Here is a 16446-nt window from a genome sequence, read left to right on the forward strand (position 1 = left end):
ATATATATATATATATATATATATATATATATATATATATATATATATATATATATATTATTTAATATAACTGAATCAACCTAACTTTATTAAGTTACACCAACAAAGAACATTTTGAGAGTAGAAATAGATACTTAAGGTTACAATTCCTGGTTACCCTTATTTAATAGTGTAGCTTTACTCTAAGAAGCCTCTCTCCATAGAATACAAATTGTATCATTAAACAGGACTGCAGATGGTTTTACTGCAGACTGACAATGGAACCACAGAGCTTTGTATTGGCTTAAATTGAAAGTGCCATTTTTGCTCTTGAGGGATGTGATGAGAAAGTTATTAAAGCAGAACCTGATCAACACAATGCATTCTCCAGAGAGACATCAAATGGCAAGCTGGACATAAAAAAACAAAGTAATCATTTAAAAACCATTCTAATAAAGAGTTTTGTTCTCTAAAACAGCAACATTTCCAATTTATTCAAGATGAGGCTTGAAGGCACAGTGGATTGCAGGGACTTGAAAAACCAATGCTCTTGTAAAAAAAACATTGTGTATGTGTGTGAGTGCCTTGTTTTCCATAGGATATTCTAAATGACACTTGATGACAAGATTAAATGACACTTAAAGACTGTATTTCAGAGATTGCTCTCTAGTGTGACCAAATGGCATACCACCATCGGTCTGTCAGACATGTGAATGTTTGTCAAGGTATTTGAGGTATCCTAGATTATTTACAATGCAAATGATGCAAAGAAGCATTTTCCACACTACTGCAGTAAAGAATATTTTCCATGAGATACAATATGCAGTGCTGCCTATGAACTTTCAAAAGCACTGGCAGCATGTCCCACCTGCTTTATTGAGCAGAGAATTTAGAATGTTCCCAATGATTCGCAAAGCTCATAAAAATCATTTAAAGTCAGCCGCAAGTATGCCCAGGTGAATAGATATTTTACATTTATTGAATGTAGTTTGATTTCCATTACACCACAATACAAGCTATTTCAAAGCATATATGCTTAAATAGTTTTGCTTAATTTATATTATTTTCACTTGTATTGAGATCTATTGGAAGCCTAGAAGCAACTTCAAAATTAACATCTATTTTAATTGCCAGATACATTTAATGTAAATATAAATAATTTGTATTTCAAATTACATGTGCTGATACTGTATATTTGCATCTTAACGTCTGTATTTACTAAAGCTTATAAAAATAAGTAAACCTTTGCACAAAAAAGATGCAAAACAAATCAGAGCAATACATTTACATAAAGAGAGAGAAGTTGGGGAATGCTTCTCAAGGAAATGTTAAAAACAAAAAGAGTTCATTTATGACGTATTTGGCATTGCAGTAAACAAGATGAGAACTCAGCAGGACTCTAATAGGCATAATCGATCATGGCAGTTGCTTTCCAAGTACACACTCCCACTCTACATAAAAATAGACTCATAGTCACTATGATTTGCTTTTCTTTATATTTGGATATTTCCTTCTTTTGGCAAAGCATAATAGAAAATCTATTGTTTATCAATTATCAAGATCCTAAAACATGCTTTTTGGAGCTTCATAGTAAATAAAACTTATAGCTTATTATATTTAAAAATACACAATACAGTCATGTATGCACAAGAGGAGGAGGTGTGCATTTTTCACCTCCAAAAGCCCATAAAGCCCATATATAAACCCATAGATTAGATCTTGTATTGGACATACTCTAAGACACTTCTCATTGTTGAAAACAAATTGTGTATATAAACATGATTAACTATGAGGAGCAAGATGTTATAACACAATTATGCATCAACGTCAAGGTACAAAAATCTATTTGTATCTGCTGTGTATATCACACAATAGGGTCTGTTGGTACCATCCTATAAGAACACAGATACCAATGATTTTGCTTTTGGATTTGAAAAGATGTTTAATTTTTCTGAAGAAGCAAGAACCTCACTGTAGACAGAACAGGGGAAAGGCAGATATGGACTGTCCTCAGTAATGTATTTAATTTATATCCAACTGTCTTTGTCTTTAGTTGCTTTGTTGGTTTCAATTTGTCCATGTATCTTCCATGAAGATGTATCAGCCAACAACTTTCATGGTGGCAGGCAAATAATATCTTATGAGGAAATCTGGTGCTGGGTGAAAGTCCAACGCGGAGCTATGTGCAGTCTTATTTGGCCTGCCAGATTTAGCCTGGCAATAAAACAAGGCTATACACCCAACAAAATGCCCATGAAATCTGAACCATTCTGTATTGTGATGGATGCTCCAGCTGCATTGTCCACAAATATGGAGGTGTACTGCCCAGCCTACCAGAAAGAAAACATCACATTATTCAAGTATTTCAAGTATAATGGCATGTATCAAGTGACATAATGTTTTGTGATAATTTTGATGTCAACAATTGAACAATATATTACCCAGTATTAAACTAGAAAATGCTGCAGTAGCATCAGAAAACCAGGCTTCCATGGCACCGCACAAATACACGATTCACATTAGAAATGTAGTTCCAAATGTAAATTTGGGAGGAGCTTGATCATCTAATCCTATCAATTATATTGCATGGGTATACACTGGCAGCCAACAGTTTGGAATAATGTACAGATTATATTGTTTCGGAAGGAAATTGATACTTTCATTCACCAAAGTGGCATTTATCTGATCACAGAGTATAGTCAGAACATTACTGATGTAAAAAACACCACCATCACTAATTGAAAAAAGTCATTTTTGATCAAATCTAGACAGGCCCCATTTCCAGCAGCCATCACTCCAACACCTTATTCTTGATAAATCATGCAAAATTGCTAATTTGGTGCCAGAAAAATCACTTGCCATTATAGCGAACACAGTTGAAAGCTATTTGGTTTGTTAAATTAAGCTTAATGTTGTCTTTGTGTTTGTTTTTGAGTTGCCACAATATGCCATAGACTGGCATGTCTTAAGGTCAATATTCGGTCAAAAATTAAAAAAGAAAAAAGAAAGAGCATTCTCTAGAAGCTCATCAGTCAATCATTGTTTTGAGGAATGAAAACAATGATTGAAAGAGGTCTTAAATTTGGGGGTGAAAATACAGAAACCATGATATGACCTAATGTGATTATCAAACTTCAAAAGAATACATATTGACAATTAACAATTTTAATGTGATATACTGGAAAACATGTATTTTAAACTTGCATATAGCCTAACCTGTTTTACTGATAAGCAATGTTAAGGCCATATTGAATTTGTGCCCCTGCCTGTTTTGTAAGAGTCTGTGATACATGATTTATTCTGAGATTGTGTGGGTTTGTTTTAGAATGGGGAAACGGTATTAATTTTATTTGTTCAGGTCTTGAAAAAGGTCTTTAAAAGTCTTACATTTTAAAAACTCTGCAGCAACGCTGTACCAAGCTGTGTTGATGTATTTAATGTTGAAACAAGAAGTTTGGGCGGGACATATCGAAGATGGAATGGATCAACTTCCCTAAGGCTTACCTGAAGTTCCAGCAGTCCATGGACATACACTGTAAATATCTTGCTGTTACTCTCAAGGCCAACAATCATTTCCAAGGACCTGTACAAAGAATAAAATAAGTTGAAAATGTATTGATTTGCAGATTTCAGAAATCATTACAATTTCCCCTTGACAGGTTCAGCAGTTATTAGTCTTTGGTAGCAGAAATGTGTCTTTGACACTATTCTGATCACCACTGGACCAGCTCATTAAAAATGTTCCACTTGAATGCAAAAACTAAAGCTATGTGGCAGTCTTACTCTCTGACCCAGATCAGAATGCACAGCATGAGTTAGGCCCCACTAATCACACTTCAATTATCTGCTCTTCTCTGGTTTAAAGTTTTTATGGAGAATCAATCATTTTTGTTTTCTTTCTAACTGATCTCAATGAGCTTTATCTCACATCCTTTGAATTTTTTAGTGACTCTAGTGGTGTAATGCGGTATGGGAAAACTGAACTTAATATTTGCTTTTATTTAGTTTTTTATTTATTACATTTACAAAAAATGAATTAGTATAATTGCTAAATATTTCCTTTATGGTTGTTTTAGACTGTTATTGTTATGATCCCTTGTTGTCCGTCCCGTGTTTTCTGTTTCTCCTGTCTCTGTTCATATTCCATGTCACGTTTTCCTTGTTGTCCGCCCCGTGTTTCACTGTCTTCGTGTTAAAACTACATTTCCCATGATCCCCAGCACTCATCACTGCCAGCCGTGTGTCATTGTGCTCACCTGATTGTAGTTTGTCATCATCTTGTATCCAGTGTATATATACCCTGTTTGTTCTCCATTCCCTTGTCTATCGTTGATGTTTGTGGACGCCTGTCTTCGTGCTCTTCCTCGTGTTCATACTGCCGGTTCTACGTTTCATGGTTTCCGTGTTTGCGTTTTGTTTCCCCATCGCGGGTATTTCCTTTGTTTGTGTTTTGTCCGTTAGTTTTCACCGTTGTTAATAAAGTCACTGCATTTGGATCCAACTCCTTGTCTGCCTCCTCCTGCATCGTAACAGAACGATAGACCACCTATGGATCTAGCAGCGGTTTTCCTTGAACTGGCCCAGGCAAATCTTCCCCTCCGCGAGTACTCACGACTCTTCTCCACGGTCGCCATCCACACCGGGTTCGACGACGATGCCCTGAGGACCATCTACTGGGTCGGGTTACCGTCATCCCGGCGGAGAGAGGCGCCGAAACCCGGAGACCACCCGTGGAGGGAGTTCGTGAGTCTCGTGCTGAGGAAACTCGCGCCCGAGGAACCACCCCTCGTGATTCCGGCTGTCGAACCTGAGCCCCTACCTACCCGGACCAACATGCCAGCGCTGCCAACTTCGTCCGCCCGAAGGAGGAAGAGAAGGAGGGCTTCCGCCTCCCAACCCACGCCTTCCACGGTCAGCGAGCCAGAGCCCGCGCCTGCCACGGTCAGCGAGCCAGGGCCCACGCCTGCCACGGTCAGCGAGCCAGGGCCCACGCCTGCCACGGTCAGCGAGCCAGAGCCCACGCCTGCCACGGTCAGCGAGCCAGAGCCCACGCCTGCCACGGTCAGCGAGCCAGAGCCCACGCCTGCCACGGTCAGCGAGCCAGAGCCCACGCCTGCCACGGTCAGTGGGCCAGCGCCTGTAGCCTCTACCGTCCCAGAGCCAGCGCCTGTAGCCTCTACCGTCCCAGAGCTCCCGAGCTTTCCAGAGCTCCGCCTCCCGAACTTTCCAGAGCTCCGCCTTCCGAGCCTCCCGAGCTTTCCAGAGCTCCGCCTCCCAAGCTTTCCAGAGCTCCGCCTCCCGAGCCTCCCGAGCTTTCCAGAGCTCCGCCTCCCGAGCTTTCCAGAGCTCCGCCTTCCGAGCCTCCCGAGCTTTCCAGAGCTCCGCCTTCAGAGCCTCTCCAGCCTTCCAGGGCTCCGCCTCTCAAGTCTCTTGAGTCTTCCAGGGCTCCACCCCTCAAGTCACTCGAGTCTTCCAGGGCTCCGCCCCTCAAGTCACTCGAGTCTTACAGGGCTCCGCCCCTCAAGTCACTTGAGTCTTCCAGGGCTCCGCCCCTCAAGTCACGCGAGTCTTCCAGGGCTCCGCCCCTCAAGCCTCTCGAGCCTTCCAAGGCTCCGCCACTCGAGCCTCCCAGGGCTCCGCCTCTCAAGCCTCTCGAGCCTTCCAGGGCTCCGCCCCTCAAACCTCTCGAGTCTTCCAGGGCTCCACCCCTCAAGTCACTCGAGTCTTCCAGGGCTCCACCCCTCAAGTCACTCGAGTCTTCCAGGGCTCCGCCCCTCAAGTCACTCGAGTCTTACAGGGCTCCGCCCCTCAAGTCACTCGAGTCTTCCAGGGCTCCGCCCCTCAAGTCACGCGAGTCTTCCAGGGCTCCGCCCCTCAAGCCTCTCGAGCCTTCCAAGGCTCCGCCACTCGAGCCTCCCAGGGCTCCGCCTCTCAAGCCTCTCGAGCCTTCCAGGGCTCCGCCCCTCAAACCTCTCGAGTCTTCCTGGGCTCTGCCTCTTGAGCTTCCCGAGCATCCCAGGACCCCGCCTCTCAAGTTTCTCGAGCCTTTCAGAGCTCCGCCTCTCGAACCTATCGAGCCACTCAGGGCTCCTCCTCTCGAGTCTTCCAGGGCTCCGCCTCCAGAGCCTCCTACGGCTCTTTCATTTCAAAAACTTTATTTATCCCCATGGGGCAATTGCGAGACCCGTAGATTAGTACAAATAAATCTTTCATAATAAAGATAAAGATAACCTTATATGTTAAAAAATAAATAGACAGATATATATCAGCATTGTCAACAAATCCAAGCAGCATTTACCAGTTGATATCGACAATTAATTCACATACTATATAGTTTGATTGTAGTATAAGTAAATGGATTCAGGCATAATAAGCTCATAGTCCGCTCTTGCAAGTATTTAAAATCACTAAAAAAGTGTGCGTGTACTTGAGTGTGTAAGCGTGTACAGTGGCATGAAGTAACTAGTAATCAGGTTAAGAAGGAGTTCAGAGATGGTTGGGAGTTTAGGAGCTGGACAGCCTTAGGTACAAAGGTTGCCCTTCTCCTCTGAGTTCTGCAATTTGGACAGCGTAGCTGACGTCCAGAGGGAAGCCACTCAAATGCAGGAAACATAGCATGTGAAGGGTCCTGTAAAATCCTGCCAGCTAACCTCAGCATCTGCTGCTCACATACAATGGGAAGGGCTCTGACCGGATGTCCTATTATTTTGGAACAGACTTTAGCTGAGTTTTGCAGGCAGTTTCTATTTTGTAGAGTGGTGGAGTGGAACCAGCAAGAGATGGAAAATGTCATAACACTCTCAATAAACGAATAGTAGAACGTTTTGAGGATGACCTTGCTGACCCCAAATGAATTGAGTTTCCTCAGGAGATAGTGCCGCTGCTGGCATTTCTTGAGGATCTCCTCCGTGTTTGAATTAAATTTCATCCGATTATCAAAGATTGTACCCAGATACTTATATTCCTCAACAATTTCTACAGGCCTCCCATGGATAGTGGTACATCCTGCCATAGCCAGTTCCCTCTGCTTGTTGGAATAGGTCACTACCATATCCTTGGTCTTGTTCACATTTAGTTCTAGGCAGGATTTATCACACCATTCCACAAACTCCTGAAGAACTGAGCTGTGGTGCTGCAAGGAGCCCGAAAGCAAAGATAGGAGAACTGTGTCAACAGCGTACTTTACCAAATGGCAGTTTGGCTGGGAGGACCTACAGTCATCGGTGTAAAGAATAAACAGCAGGGGTGAGAGGACACAGCCTTGCGGGGAACCAGTAGATGTGAACAGGACATCAGATAATGAGTCATTGACCAGGACTCTCTGTGACCTGTTGGTAAGGAAGTCGATTATCCACAAAATCAGTTGGTCATCTAGGAGGAAAGTAGAGAGTTTCTCAGCAAGAATATGTGTCTGCAAGGTGTTAAATGCTGAGGAGAAATCAGCGAAAAGGAGTCTGGCTGTCATATTCGGAGAATCCAGATGTTTGTGGATAGTATCAGTAATAAAAACCTTTGCATCATCCACCCCTCTACCTGCGCGATAAGCAAACTGAAGTGGATCCATCTGTAAATCCGTAATCTTAATAATATGCTTTTTGATGACCCTCTCCATAGCTTTCATGGCTAGAGAGGTGATAGCCACTGGCCTGAGGTCGTTCATGATCTTAACAGTACTTATTTTGGGATTGGAATAACTGTGGAATCCTTCCACAGCTGAGGAACTGTGCCATCATCCAGGGATCTCTGGAACAACACCTGGAACACTCCCCCCAGCTGCTCAGCACAGTACCTCAAAGTACGACCGCTGATCTTGTCCGGCCCTGTTGCTGTGTTGACTTCCGTCTTCTTGAGGGCTCCCACCACATCCTCTGTGTTAATAGTAAGTGAGGAGTCACCAGGTTTGGCTCTACTCCCAGAGACTCCAGAACTTTCTAGGGCTCCGCCCCTCAAGCTTCCTGAGCCTTCCAGGGCTCTGCCTCTCAAGTCACTCGAGCCTCCTACGGCTCCGCCTCACGAGCCTCCTGCGGCTCCGCCCCTAAAGGCCCCTACGGCGCCACCTTCCTCGGCTCCGCCTCCTGAGCCTTCCTCGGCTCCACCTCCTGAGCCTCCCTCGGCTCCACCTCCAGAGTCTTCCAAGCCTCCGCCTCTAGAGCCTCCTACGGCGCCACCTCCGGCGGCTCCACCCTCGGAGCCTCCCGGGCCTCCTACGGCTCCGCCTCCCGGGCCTCCTGCGGCTCCGCCTCTCGAGCCACCCAAGCCTTCGACGGCTCTGCCCTCAGAGCCTCCCGAGCCTCCTACGGCTCCGCCTCCCGAGCCTCCTACGGCTCCGCCTCCTGAGCCTCCTACGGCTCCGCCTCCAGAGCCTCCTACGGCTCTGCTCCCAGAGACTCCAGAGCCTTCTAGGGATCTGCCTCCAGAGCCTCCTACGGCTCTTCTCCCCGAGCCTCCCAGAGCTTCGCCTCTGGAGCCTCCTGCGGTGCCACCGCCCTCGGCTCCACCTCCTGAGCCATCCTCGGCTCCGTCTCCTGGGCCTTCCTCAGCTCCGTCTCCTGAGCCTCCTACGGCTTCGCCTCCTGAGCCTCCAGAGCCTCCCTCAGCTCCGCCTCCTGAGCCTCCAGAGCCTCCCTCAGCTCCGCCTCCTGAGCCTCCAGAGCCTCCCTCAGCTCCGCCTCCTGAGCTCCCAGAGCTTCCCTCAGCTCTGCCCCCTGCTCCTCCAGAGCTTTCCATGGGTCCGCCTCTCTTGGCTCCGCCTCCTGGGCCTCCAGAACCTCCCACAGCTTCGTCTCCAGAGCCCCTCTCAGCTCTGCCTCCGGGACCTGGCCCCGTCCTGAGGCTGCCTCCCAGGCCTCCTGGACCTGTCCCTGTCCGATGGCCACCTCCCAGGTCCCCTGAACCGGCCTTTGCCTTGTGGCCAGCTCCCGGGCCACCCAAACCTGTCCCCTTAGTGTGGCCTTCTCCCCGGACCCCTGACCTAGTCCCTGTCCTGTGGCCTCCTCCCAGGCCTCCTGACCCAGTCCCTGTCCTGTGGCCTCCTCCTGACCCTGTTCCCGTCCTGTGGCCTCCCCCCAGACCTCCTGACCCAGTCCCAGTCCTGTGGCCTCTTCCCAGGCCCCCTGACCCAGTCCCTGTCCGGTGGCCTCCTCCCAGGCCCCCCAAACCTGTCCTTGCCTGGTGGCCAGCTCCCAGACCACCTGAACCTGTCCTTGCCCTTTGTGCCCCTCAGGACTTCCTGCCTGCCCTCTGTGCCCCCCTGGACCTCCTGCCTGCCCTCTGTGCCCCCTTGGATTTCCTACCTGCCCTCTGTACCCCATTGGACTTCCTGCCTGCCCTCTGTGCCCCCTTGGACTTCCTGCCTGCCCCTCGTTGCCCCCTGGACTGTCTATCTGCCCCACGTTGCCCCCTTGGATTGCCTGTCTTGCCTCCCTTTGGTCTGTCTAATTGTCCCTTGTATCTCCTTGGTCTGTCTCTGTGTCCCTTGTGCCCCCCTTCATCTGTCTGTTTTCCCCCCGGGTCTACCCCCTCACTCCTTGGTCATTTTTTCTTGTTGTTGTTCTTGTGGGTCTTTTCCCCTCTAGGACCGTCTGGAATCCGGTCCTTTTGAGGGGGGCCTATGTTATGATCCCTTGTTGTCCGTCCCGTGTTTTCTGTTTCTCCCGTCTCTGTTCACATTCCATGTCACGTTTTCCTTGTTGTCCGCCCCGTGTTTCACTGTCTTCGTGTTAAAACTACATTTCCCATGATCCCCAGCACTCATCACTGCCAGCCGTGTGTCATTGTGCTCACCTGATTGTAGTTTGTCATCATTTTGGATCCAGTGTATATATACCCTGTTTGTTCTCCATTCCCTTGTCTATCGTTGATGTTTGTGGATGCCTGTCTTCGTGCTCTTCCTCGTGTTCATCCTGCCGGTTCTGCCTTTCATGTTTTCCGTGTTTACGTTTTGTTTCCCCATCGCGGCTATTTCCTTTGTTTGTGTTTTGTCCGTTAGTTTTCACCGTTGTTAATAAAGTCACTGCATTTGGATCCAACTCCTTGTCTGCCTCCTCCTGCATCGTAACAGTTATAGATCATCTCAGAGTATTAAGATTACTCAAATAAATACTATATATATATATATATATATATATATATATATATATATTGTTACATAAAAACAAGTTTTCCAGTGATACAGTTTAAGAATTACCCTCCTGTTTTGTTGCTAAAACCAACAGGAACCCTATGAGTCAAAGGTGGGGTAGTAAAGGTTATTAAAGTGACAAGCACCAGACTGAAGGTGAGAGGACATTTTTTTAAAGGCCTGCTCCACTTTAACACAGGAAATGCCTTGCTGGTTCCATACAAACTAGAACAGACAACATGCTTTACAGATCATGCATTACACACAAAGAGCAAGAGACTGCTGTCTTTGCCAGCCACTGTTAGACTAACAACCAACAAACACTGAAAGAGAATTTATCCTTATTTGCCACTCCTATTCTGTCTCAACCAGCTCTTGCAGCCCTAATAGTTGTTGTTTTTTCTTCCCTTTAAGTAAGATCATTTTGGTTTAATTTGCGAAAGAGGATTTTTATGACATGCGCTCACACGCCTAAGCCACCTAAATAAAAACCACATGCTCTGAATTTAAAAGGAGCTCAAGAAAAATGCACATTTACATCATAAGTGATGTACTTCTTAGAGCCTGAATCATGAATTTATATTGATGTGGTTGTGGCTTGTGGATGCTGAGTCTAAAATCGAATGTTTGACTCTAATAAATAGACTACTTTTGGGTAAATTATACATAATATAAACATAATTACTTTCCTAGCTAAATTGCTGGTGTCAGCTTAGTACCCTGAAGAAGGCAGTTGTGCCAATACGCATGGGTTTTCAATCCACATTTCACCTTTTTTACTGTTTATTATAGTTTTTCAATTGTTTATAATATGAAATAATAAATAGCCACCTTAATAATGTGGTTTTAATGAAGAACTGATGAGTGCCTTGGAACCTACTTCATGGTGTCAGCTTTTCTCCTGGATAGATTTGCTAAGAAAACTGACCTAAAGTCACTAAAACTGTCAAGAAATTTTGAGTAGCCAACACAACTTTTGGTTGACAAAATTTTTTTTTTTTTAATAATTGATCATTTACTCACCCTCGTGTCTTTCCAAACCAGTATAACTTTCATTAGATAAGCAGTGAGGTCCAATTTGTGAAATAATTATTATTTAAAATCTTTTCACTAAATCAATTCCTCAAAGAGAGCTAGGGCAGATGTCAAGATTTTCAGTGAATAGCGATCTGTCTTTTCAATCTGTCTCATATTACTTTAGAAGACTTGGAATATTGCACCTGAGTCACATAGACCACATTTTGATTATACTTTAATGATGCTCTTTCCTCCTTTTTGAAGCTTGAAAGTTTCAGTCCCTATATATTGTAATTGCATTGAGAAGAGCAACCAGTAAATTCTTTAGTGTTCCATAGAAGAAATTCATACAGATTTTGAATGACATGAGGGTGAGTAAATTATGTCAGAATTTTCATTTTAGTTTCAACTATACTTTTATTGTGAGAAGGTGGAAACTTACGTATATCTGTGGCAGAGTGATTCAATGCAGATCAAAACTCTGACATTGTCTCTGGCTCTCAGCTGGTTCTTACTTTTCTTCACCTCAGTGTGGTCTACAACAAAGTACAAACAAGCACTGTAAATTTCAGAAGTTTCTCCACACCAATTCATTTTCAAATCGAAAATGAATGCAGCATCTCAGTAATATATTAAAGCCAATCTATGCAGAAATACTATATTCCCCTCCTTTTTTGAAAGCAAGTCCTGAGAATACTTTTCATTAGTGCACATTAAACTGTTGTACAGTTTGATGTATTATGAAGAGTACAGGCTGTTGAAGTGTTGTGTTTGACAGAGTTTTGAATCTGGGGCCCAAGATGCCAGAGCCAGTCATGTTTGACCTCCGGCCGCGTCTAAACATTGGTCTTTTCTGTAAGTCTGCAGTGGATTTGTGAATTTGTTTGGGGATGTTGATTTTCTGCCACAGTCTACTGCAGAGAGCCAATTCCTTTTCCCGGAGCTGCATGGTGGCGCCACAGCTTAGGAGAGTTTTGCTCTGGGAGTCCCTTGGGCTTATTTTAGTGTAACTCCATGTAAGCTTTCACTCTGATAGCATGAAGTCAACAAGATCACTTAATTTTCCCTTTAGAGCATGAATAAACAATAAAAAATATGGCTGAGCACTTTCAGGCATGGCACCAAATATTTCTCTTTCAACTTGCAAAATCGTGCAAGATTGCCAATATTAATCTCAGAAAACAAATGCAGCAAGGGTGGAATGCACTGTAAGTTATGGGGAAATTGAGAATGTACCAGCTCTGAAATACATTCATTACATCTTCTAATGGAGCTGAAATAGCAAAAAATAGTTTTTATACAACATTTTATACAACAGTTAGTTCTGGAGCTTTAATCTGATTGGAAAAACAGCATTCCAAAATATTTAGTATAACAACACTTCAGTAGCCATTTTTCCATCCAAGTTACACATTTAATTCATAAGAAAATGTATATTATTGCAAAAACAATTTGCGAATAATGCAACATTTCCATCCCATGCCTTTAAAAGAACAAAATCGGTACTTCTGGGTAAATTGGTGCAAATTAGAAATTAAAATTAATATTCAATATTCTATATATATTGATTCTATAGGAATATATATGGTAATTGTTTTTCCATCGTAGTTTATACCCACGTCTTCTTATCTAATTAAAAATGTATCCACCTTAAGTAAGCGTATATATTCTTTATGCTATTTTTGACATTTTTATGCGCGTGTGTTTTGGTGCTTCCATCCAGCATTTTTATGCGATATTTCGTTAATAAATGTTAATAAAAACACATGGATGGAAACCCAGCTAATGTTTGTATAACTTTGCTTGTCTGTGTTTGCCGCATTCCAGACAGACTGTCTGTTCATTGCTAAGTGAAATACAAGGTTGATCCTGCTTTGACTTTATACATATTTCGCTAGCGGTGCTAAAATACTGTATACAAATAACTGGCCATACTATGTATAAAATGTGTGTAACTCGATATTAATTTCTCAATTAAGTTATATCACACTCTCAATCGTGCTGTTGTAATGAATATCAGCACAGTGCTGTTTAGTACAACAGCACTCTTGCTCATGTGATATTGTGTATTTATACATTTGTGTGACAAAAAATACTGTAATTACTGTAACATTCTCAAATCATTCATTATCAATAAATCAATCAATCAATCAAACCAAATCCTTGTCATATCTAAAACATATCTCTCAGACGGAAGAATATTATCAACAAAAGACAGTGATTATGAAAGATAGAATGCTTGTTATTAGTGAAGTGAACCTTTCGACCTTTCCTTACCAATATGAACATTGGCAGAGAACTGATAAATTCCAGTTATGGGAGCTGTAAATCGGCCAGTGGACTGATCCATCCCCGTCCCTCTGAGGAAGGCACCTTTGGCAGGAGGCTGAAGGTATGAAATAGGTGAGAATTATTAAGGGCTTACAATGAACAACGCATACCAAATAACCAGTTTCTACAATGAATCAGAAGCTAGTATACAAACATCAACACCAGTCACTTTTTATAAAAGAAAATAACTTGAAGCGATATAAAAGAAAATCACAGGAACGCATAAACTGTTAACCGCCATTCCAAGCAAATGTCTCAAGTATAAGTTTTTTTCAGCAGAATACTTACTCTCTTCACTTTAATAAAGCCGCATACAAATCGCAGCATCCCGCATACAGTGTTAGAAAATAAACCAGTTTTAGTGCTCAGTTTGGGAGCACAAAACCATTAAATGGCTAGAAATATGTAGACATCTGCCAAGAATCCTCTGATTCTGTTTTTGATCAAAACTGCACGGTGCAGCAATGCCAGACCACATTATTCTGCCTCCAGAACCCACCAAGAGTTCCAAACCCAGACCCTTTTATAATGAATCCTCAGATTAGTGTGCTAAACACTATTTCAGTTATGCCATTTTTGTGCTGTCAGCTCAGAACACATAAAATAAATACCTTTTATTACATGTTAGATCCAAACATACAGCTGAAGAAGAATATGATTTCTCTTGATGTGTGTTTTTAAATTGGATTAAAAGTCAACTTTGTGTTGTGTTGTGACATTTACAACCATTTCACCAACATGACAAATTTGAAAGAATATATGATCCTAGTTTCTCTAATATAGAAAACGTCATGGTTACTATTGTAACCTCCGTTCCCTGATGGAGGGAACAAGCGTTGTGTCAAATGTAGTGACACATTTCAGGATGTGAGAGATAGCCTCCGTCTGCCTCTTTACCGCCGAGGGGCATTGAGAAAGCGGGCCTTGTCAACATCACGCATCTCGACCATGTTCGGCGTTCCTGGACCAAGAGGGTTGCCATCGCCAGACTGTTGTGGCTCTGAGAGCGAGGTTGGTGGCAGAGCGCAGTTCCTGCAGCACATCGGGGTCAGGACTACCCAGGTGCAGTTCTTTAAGGACCTGCAGGAGAGCCATGGCATGCAGGGCGAAGGCGGCCTGTCTGATGGCGCTGTAGGCTTTCGAGGTCAGCAACGACGTCATCCAACAGGCCTTGGAGGGGAGTACCGGGTGATCCCACCAGGTGGCGGCGTTCTCTGGGCACAGGTGGATCGTAACCACTCTGTCCATCTGGGGGACCTCCGTGTACCCGTGGGCCGCCCCACCATTAAGGATAGTGAGAGCGGACGAGTGAGGAGGCCAGTTCCTGGCAGTAAAAGGGGGGAGTGGCTGGGAGCAGAGCTCTGACATCGACCAATCGTCAAGCCGTGAAGACTGTGGAGAGGACAGGGGTTCCATTCCAAGCCCACACTCACGGCGGCCCGGGCAAGCATGTTGGCCATCTGCACGTCGGCCTCAGACTGGGCAGGCTGACCCAAAGGTGGCAGTCCAGTCGTGTCCTTTGCGTCAGACGACTGAACGCTCTCCGATGCAGCGGCAACATCAACATCTAATTTCGGGGGCTCAAGAGAGAATGTGAGGTGGCCGTGAGGTGAGCTGCACTCACCTCGAGTCCGGACAGAAGCAACGAGCATGCCGGGGGGCAGGTAATTTGTGGGGATTTACCCGTCGAAACCGAGCCCGCTGCCATCCCCAAATCGCCTCCATTGCCAGCCGGGTCGTCCTCAATCTCAACGCTGCCATGGTCATGTTCTCGCAGTGAGTACATGAACCATCCACAAACACTGCCTCAGTGTGATTGTTGCCCAGGCACACAAGGCATCATCTATGACTTTCAGTCTTGGAGAGAACTGCACAGAGCTGGAAAGGCATCTTTAAAATGCCTGCTGTGTATTGCTCTCTTGTGAGTGAAAGTAAACTATTTTAGAGGAAAAATACTTTTTTAAGAGAGAACACTCTTTCAGACAGAAGTGCTGTCGAAGCGCCCAGGGGCGTGGACTGCACAGCGTGCAGAGAGGGAGAAAGCCGCTGGTAATGTGCCGTAGATCCAACAGCAGTGCTTTGCCAACAGAGGTGAGTGGAACAGTAGTGAACTTCATCTTGCTGCTGTACAACCGCTCGGCTCCAAAGAAAAAATCTGACTGACAGATGCATGCCCGCTTCCCTTTATACCCATATGTCCGGGGGCGGGACATGCAAATTCTGTCTGCCAATTTCTCATTGGCCTTTTCTCAAGTTAAGAGGTACGCAAGGCTCTCAAGAAAGACCCCTTGTGTCACTTCATTCGACACATCATCGAGTGAGTGACAGAAGGGGAAGTAAAAATCATATATCATCAGTTGATTTATGAAACTTCTACAGCTAGACATACACTCAGTAAGCACTTTTTTAGGTACACCTATACCACTTACTTATCCATGTAATGATCTAATCAGCCAATCGTGTTGCAGCAGTGCAACAAATAAAATCATGCAAATACAGGCCAAGAGATTTATTTAATTTTCACATCAACCATCAGAATGGGAAAAAAATTATATCTCAGTGATTTTGGCATGGCATGATTGTTGGTGCCAGATGGGCAGGTTTGGTTTGACTATTTCTGTTACTTCTGATCTCCTGGCTCTAGAGTTTACTCAGAAGGGTGCCAAAAACAAAAAAACATCCAGTGAGTGGCAGTTTTGTGAAAGGAAATGCCTTGTTGATGAGAGTGGTCAACAGAGAATGGCCAGAATGGTTTGAGCTGACAGAAAGGCTATGGTAACTCAGATAACCACTCTGTACAATTGTAGTGAGCAGAATAGCATCTCAGAATGCACAAGACTTCAAACCTTGAGGCTGATGGGCTACAAAAACAGAAGACCATATCGGTGCTACTAGTGTCATCACACGGAATTGCAAACGCATTGACTGTTTTCAAACAGGTCAATCAAACTTATAGTCCCGGCCCAAACTTGTTTAAGCCAGATTTGCTATGTCAGGCT

At 44.3% G+C, this 16446-nt stretch overlaps 1 protein-coding gene across 2 annotated transcripts in view; it reads right to left on the reverse strand.

The window, feature by feature from the left end:
- Positions 1–505: 505 nt before the first annotated feature.
- LOC127618911 (adipolin-like) overlaps positions 506–16446 on the reverse strand; it is a 39096-nt gene continuing 23155 nt past the window's right edge. The window contains exons 5-8 of one of the 2 annotated variants that reach the window (XM_052091613.1): positions 13394–13502; positions 11559–11652; positions 3484–3562; positions 506–2309 (exon numbers count right to left, since the gene is read on the reverse strand). In XM_052091613.1, the coding sequence (XP_051947573.1) occupies positions 2211–2309; positions 3484–3562; positions 11559–11652; positions 13394–13502 (381 nt within the window). In that variant the 3' untranslated portion in view covers positions 506–2210. The remainder of the gene's footprint in view (positions 2310–3483; positions 3563–11558; positions 11653–13393; positions 13503–16446) is intronic. The other variant, XM_052091612.1, reaches the window with a different exon arrangement.

The sequence above is a fragment of the Xyrauchen texanus genome, chromosome 25, assembly GCF_025860055.1.
Source record: "Xyrauchen texanus isolate HMW12.3.18 chromosome 25, RBS_HiC_50CHRs, whole genome shotgun sequence".
NCBI lineage: Eukaryota > Metazoa > Chordata > Actinopteri > Cypriniformes > Catostomidae > Xyrauchen > Xyrauchen texanus.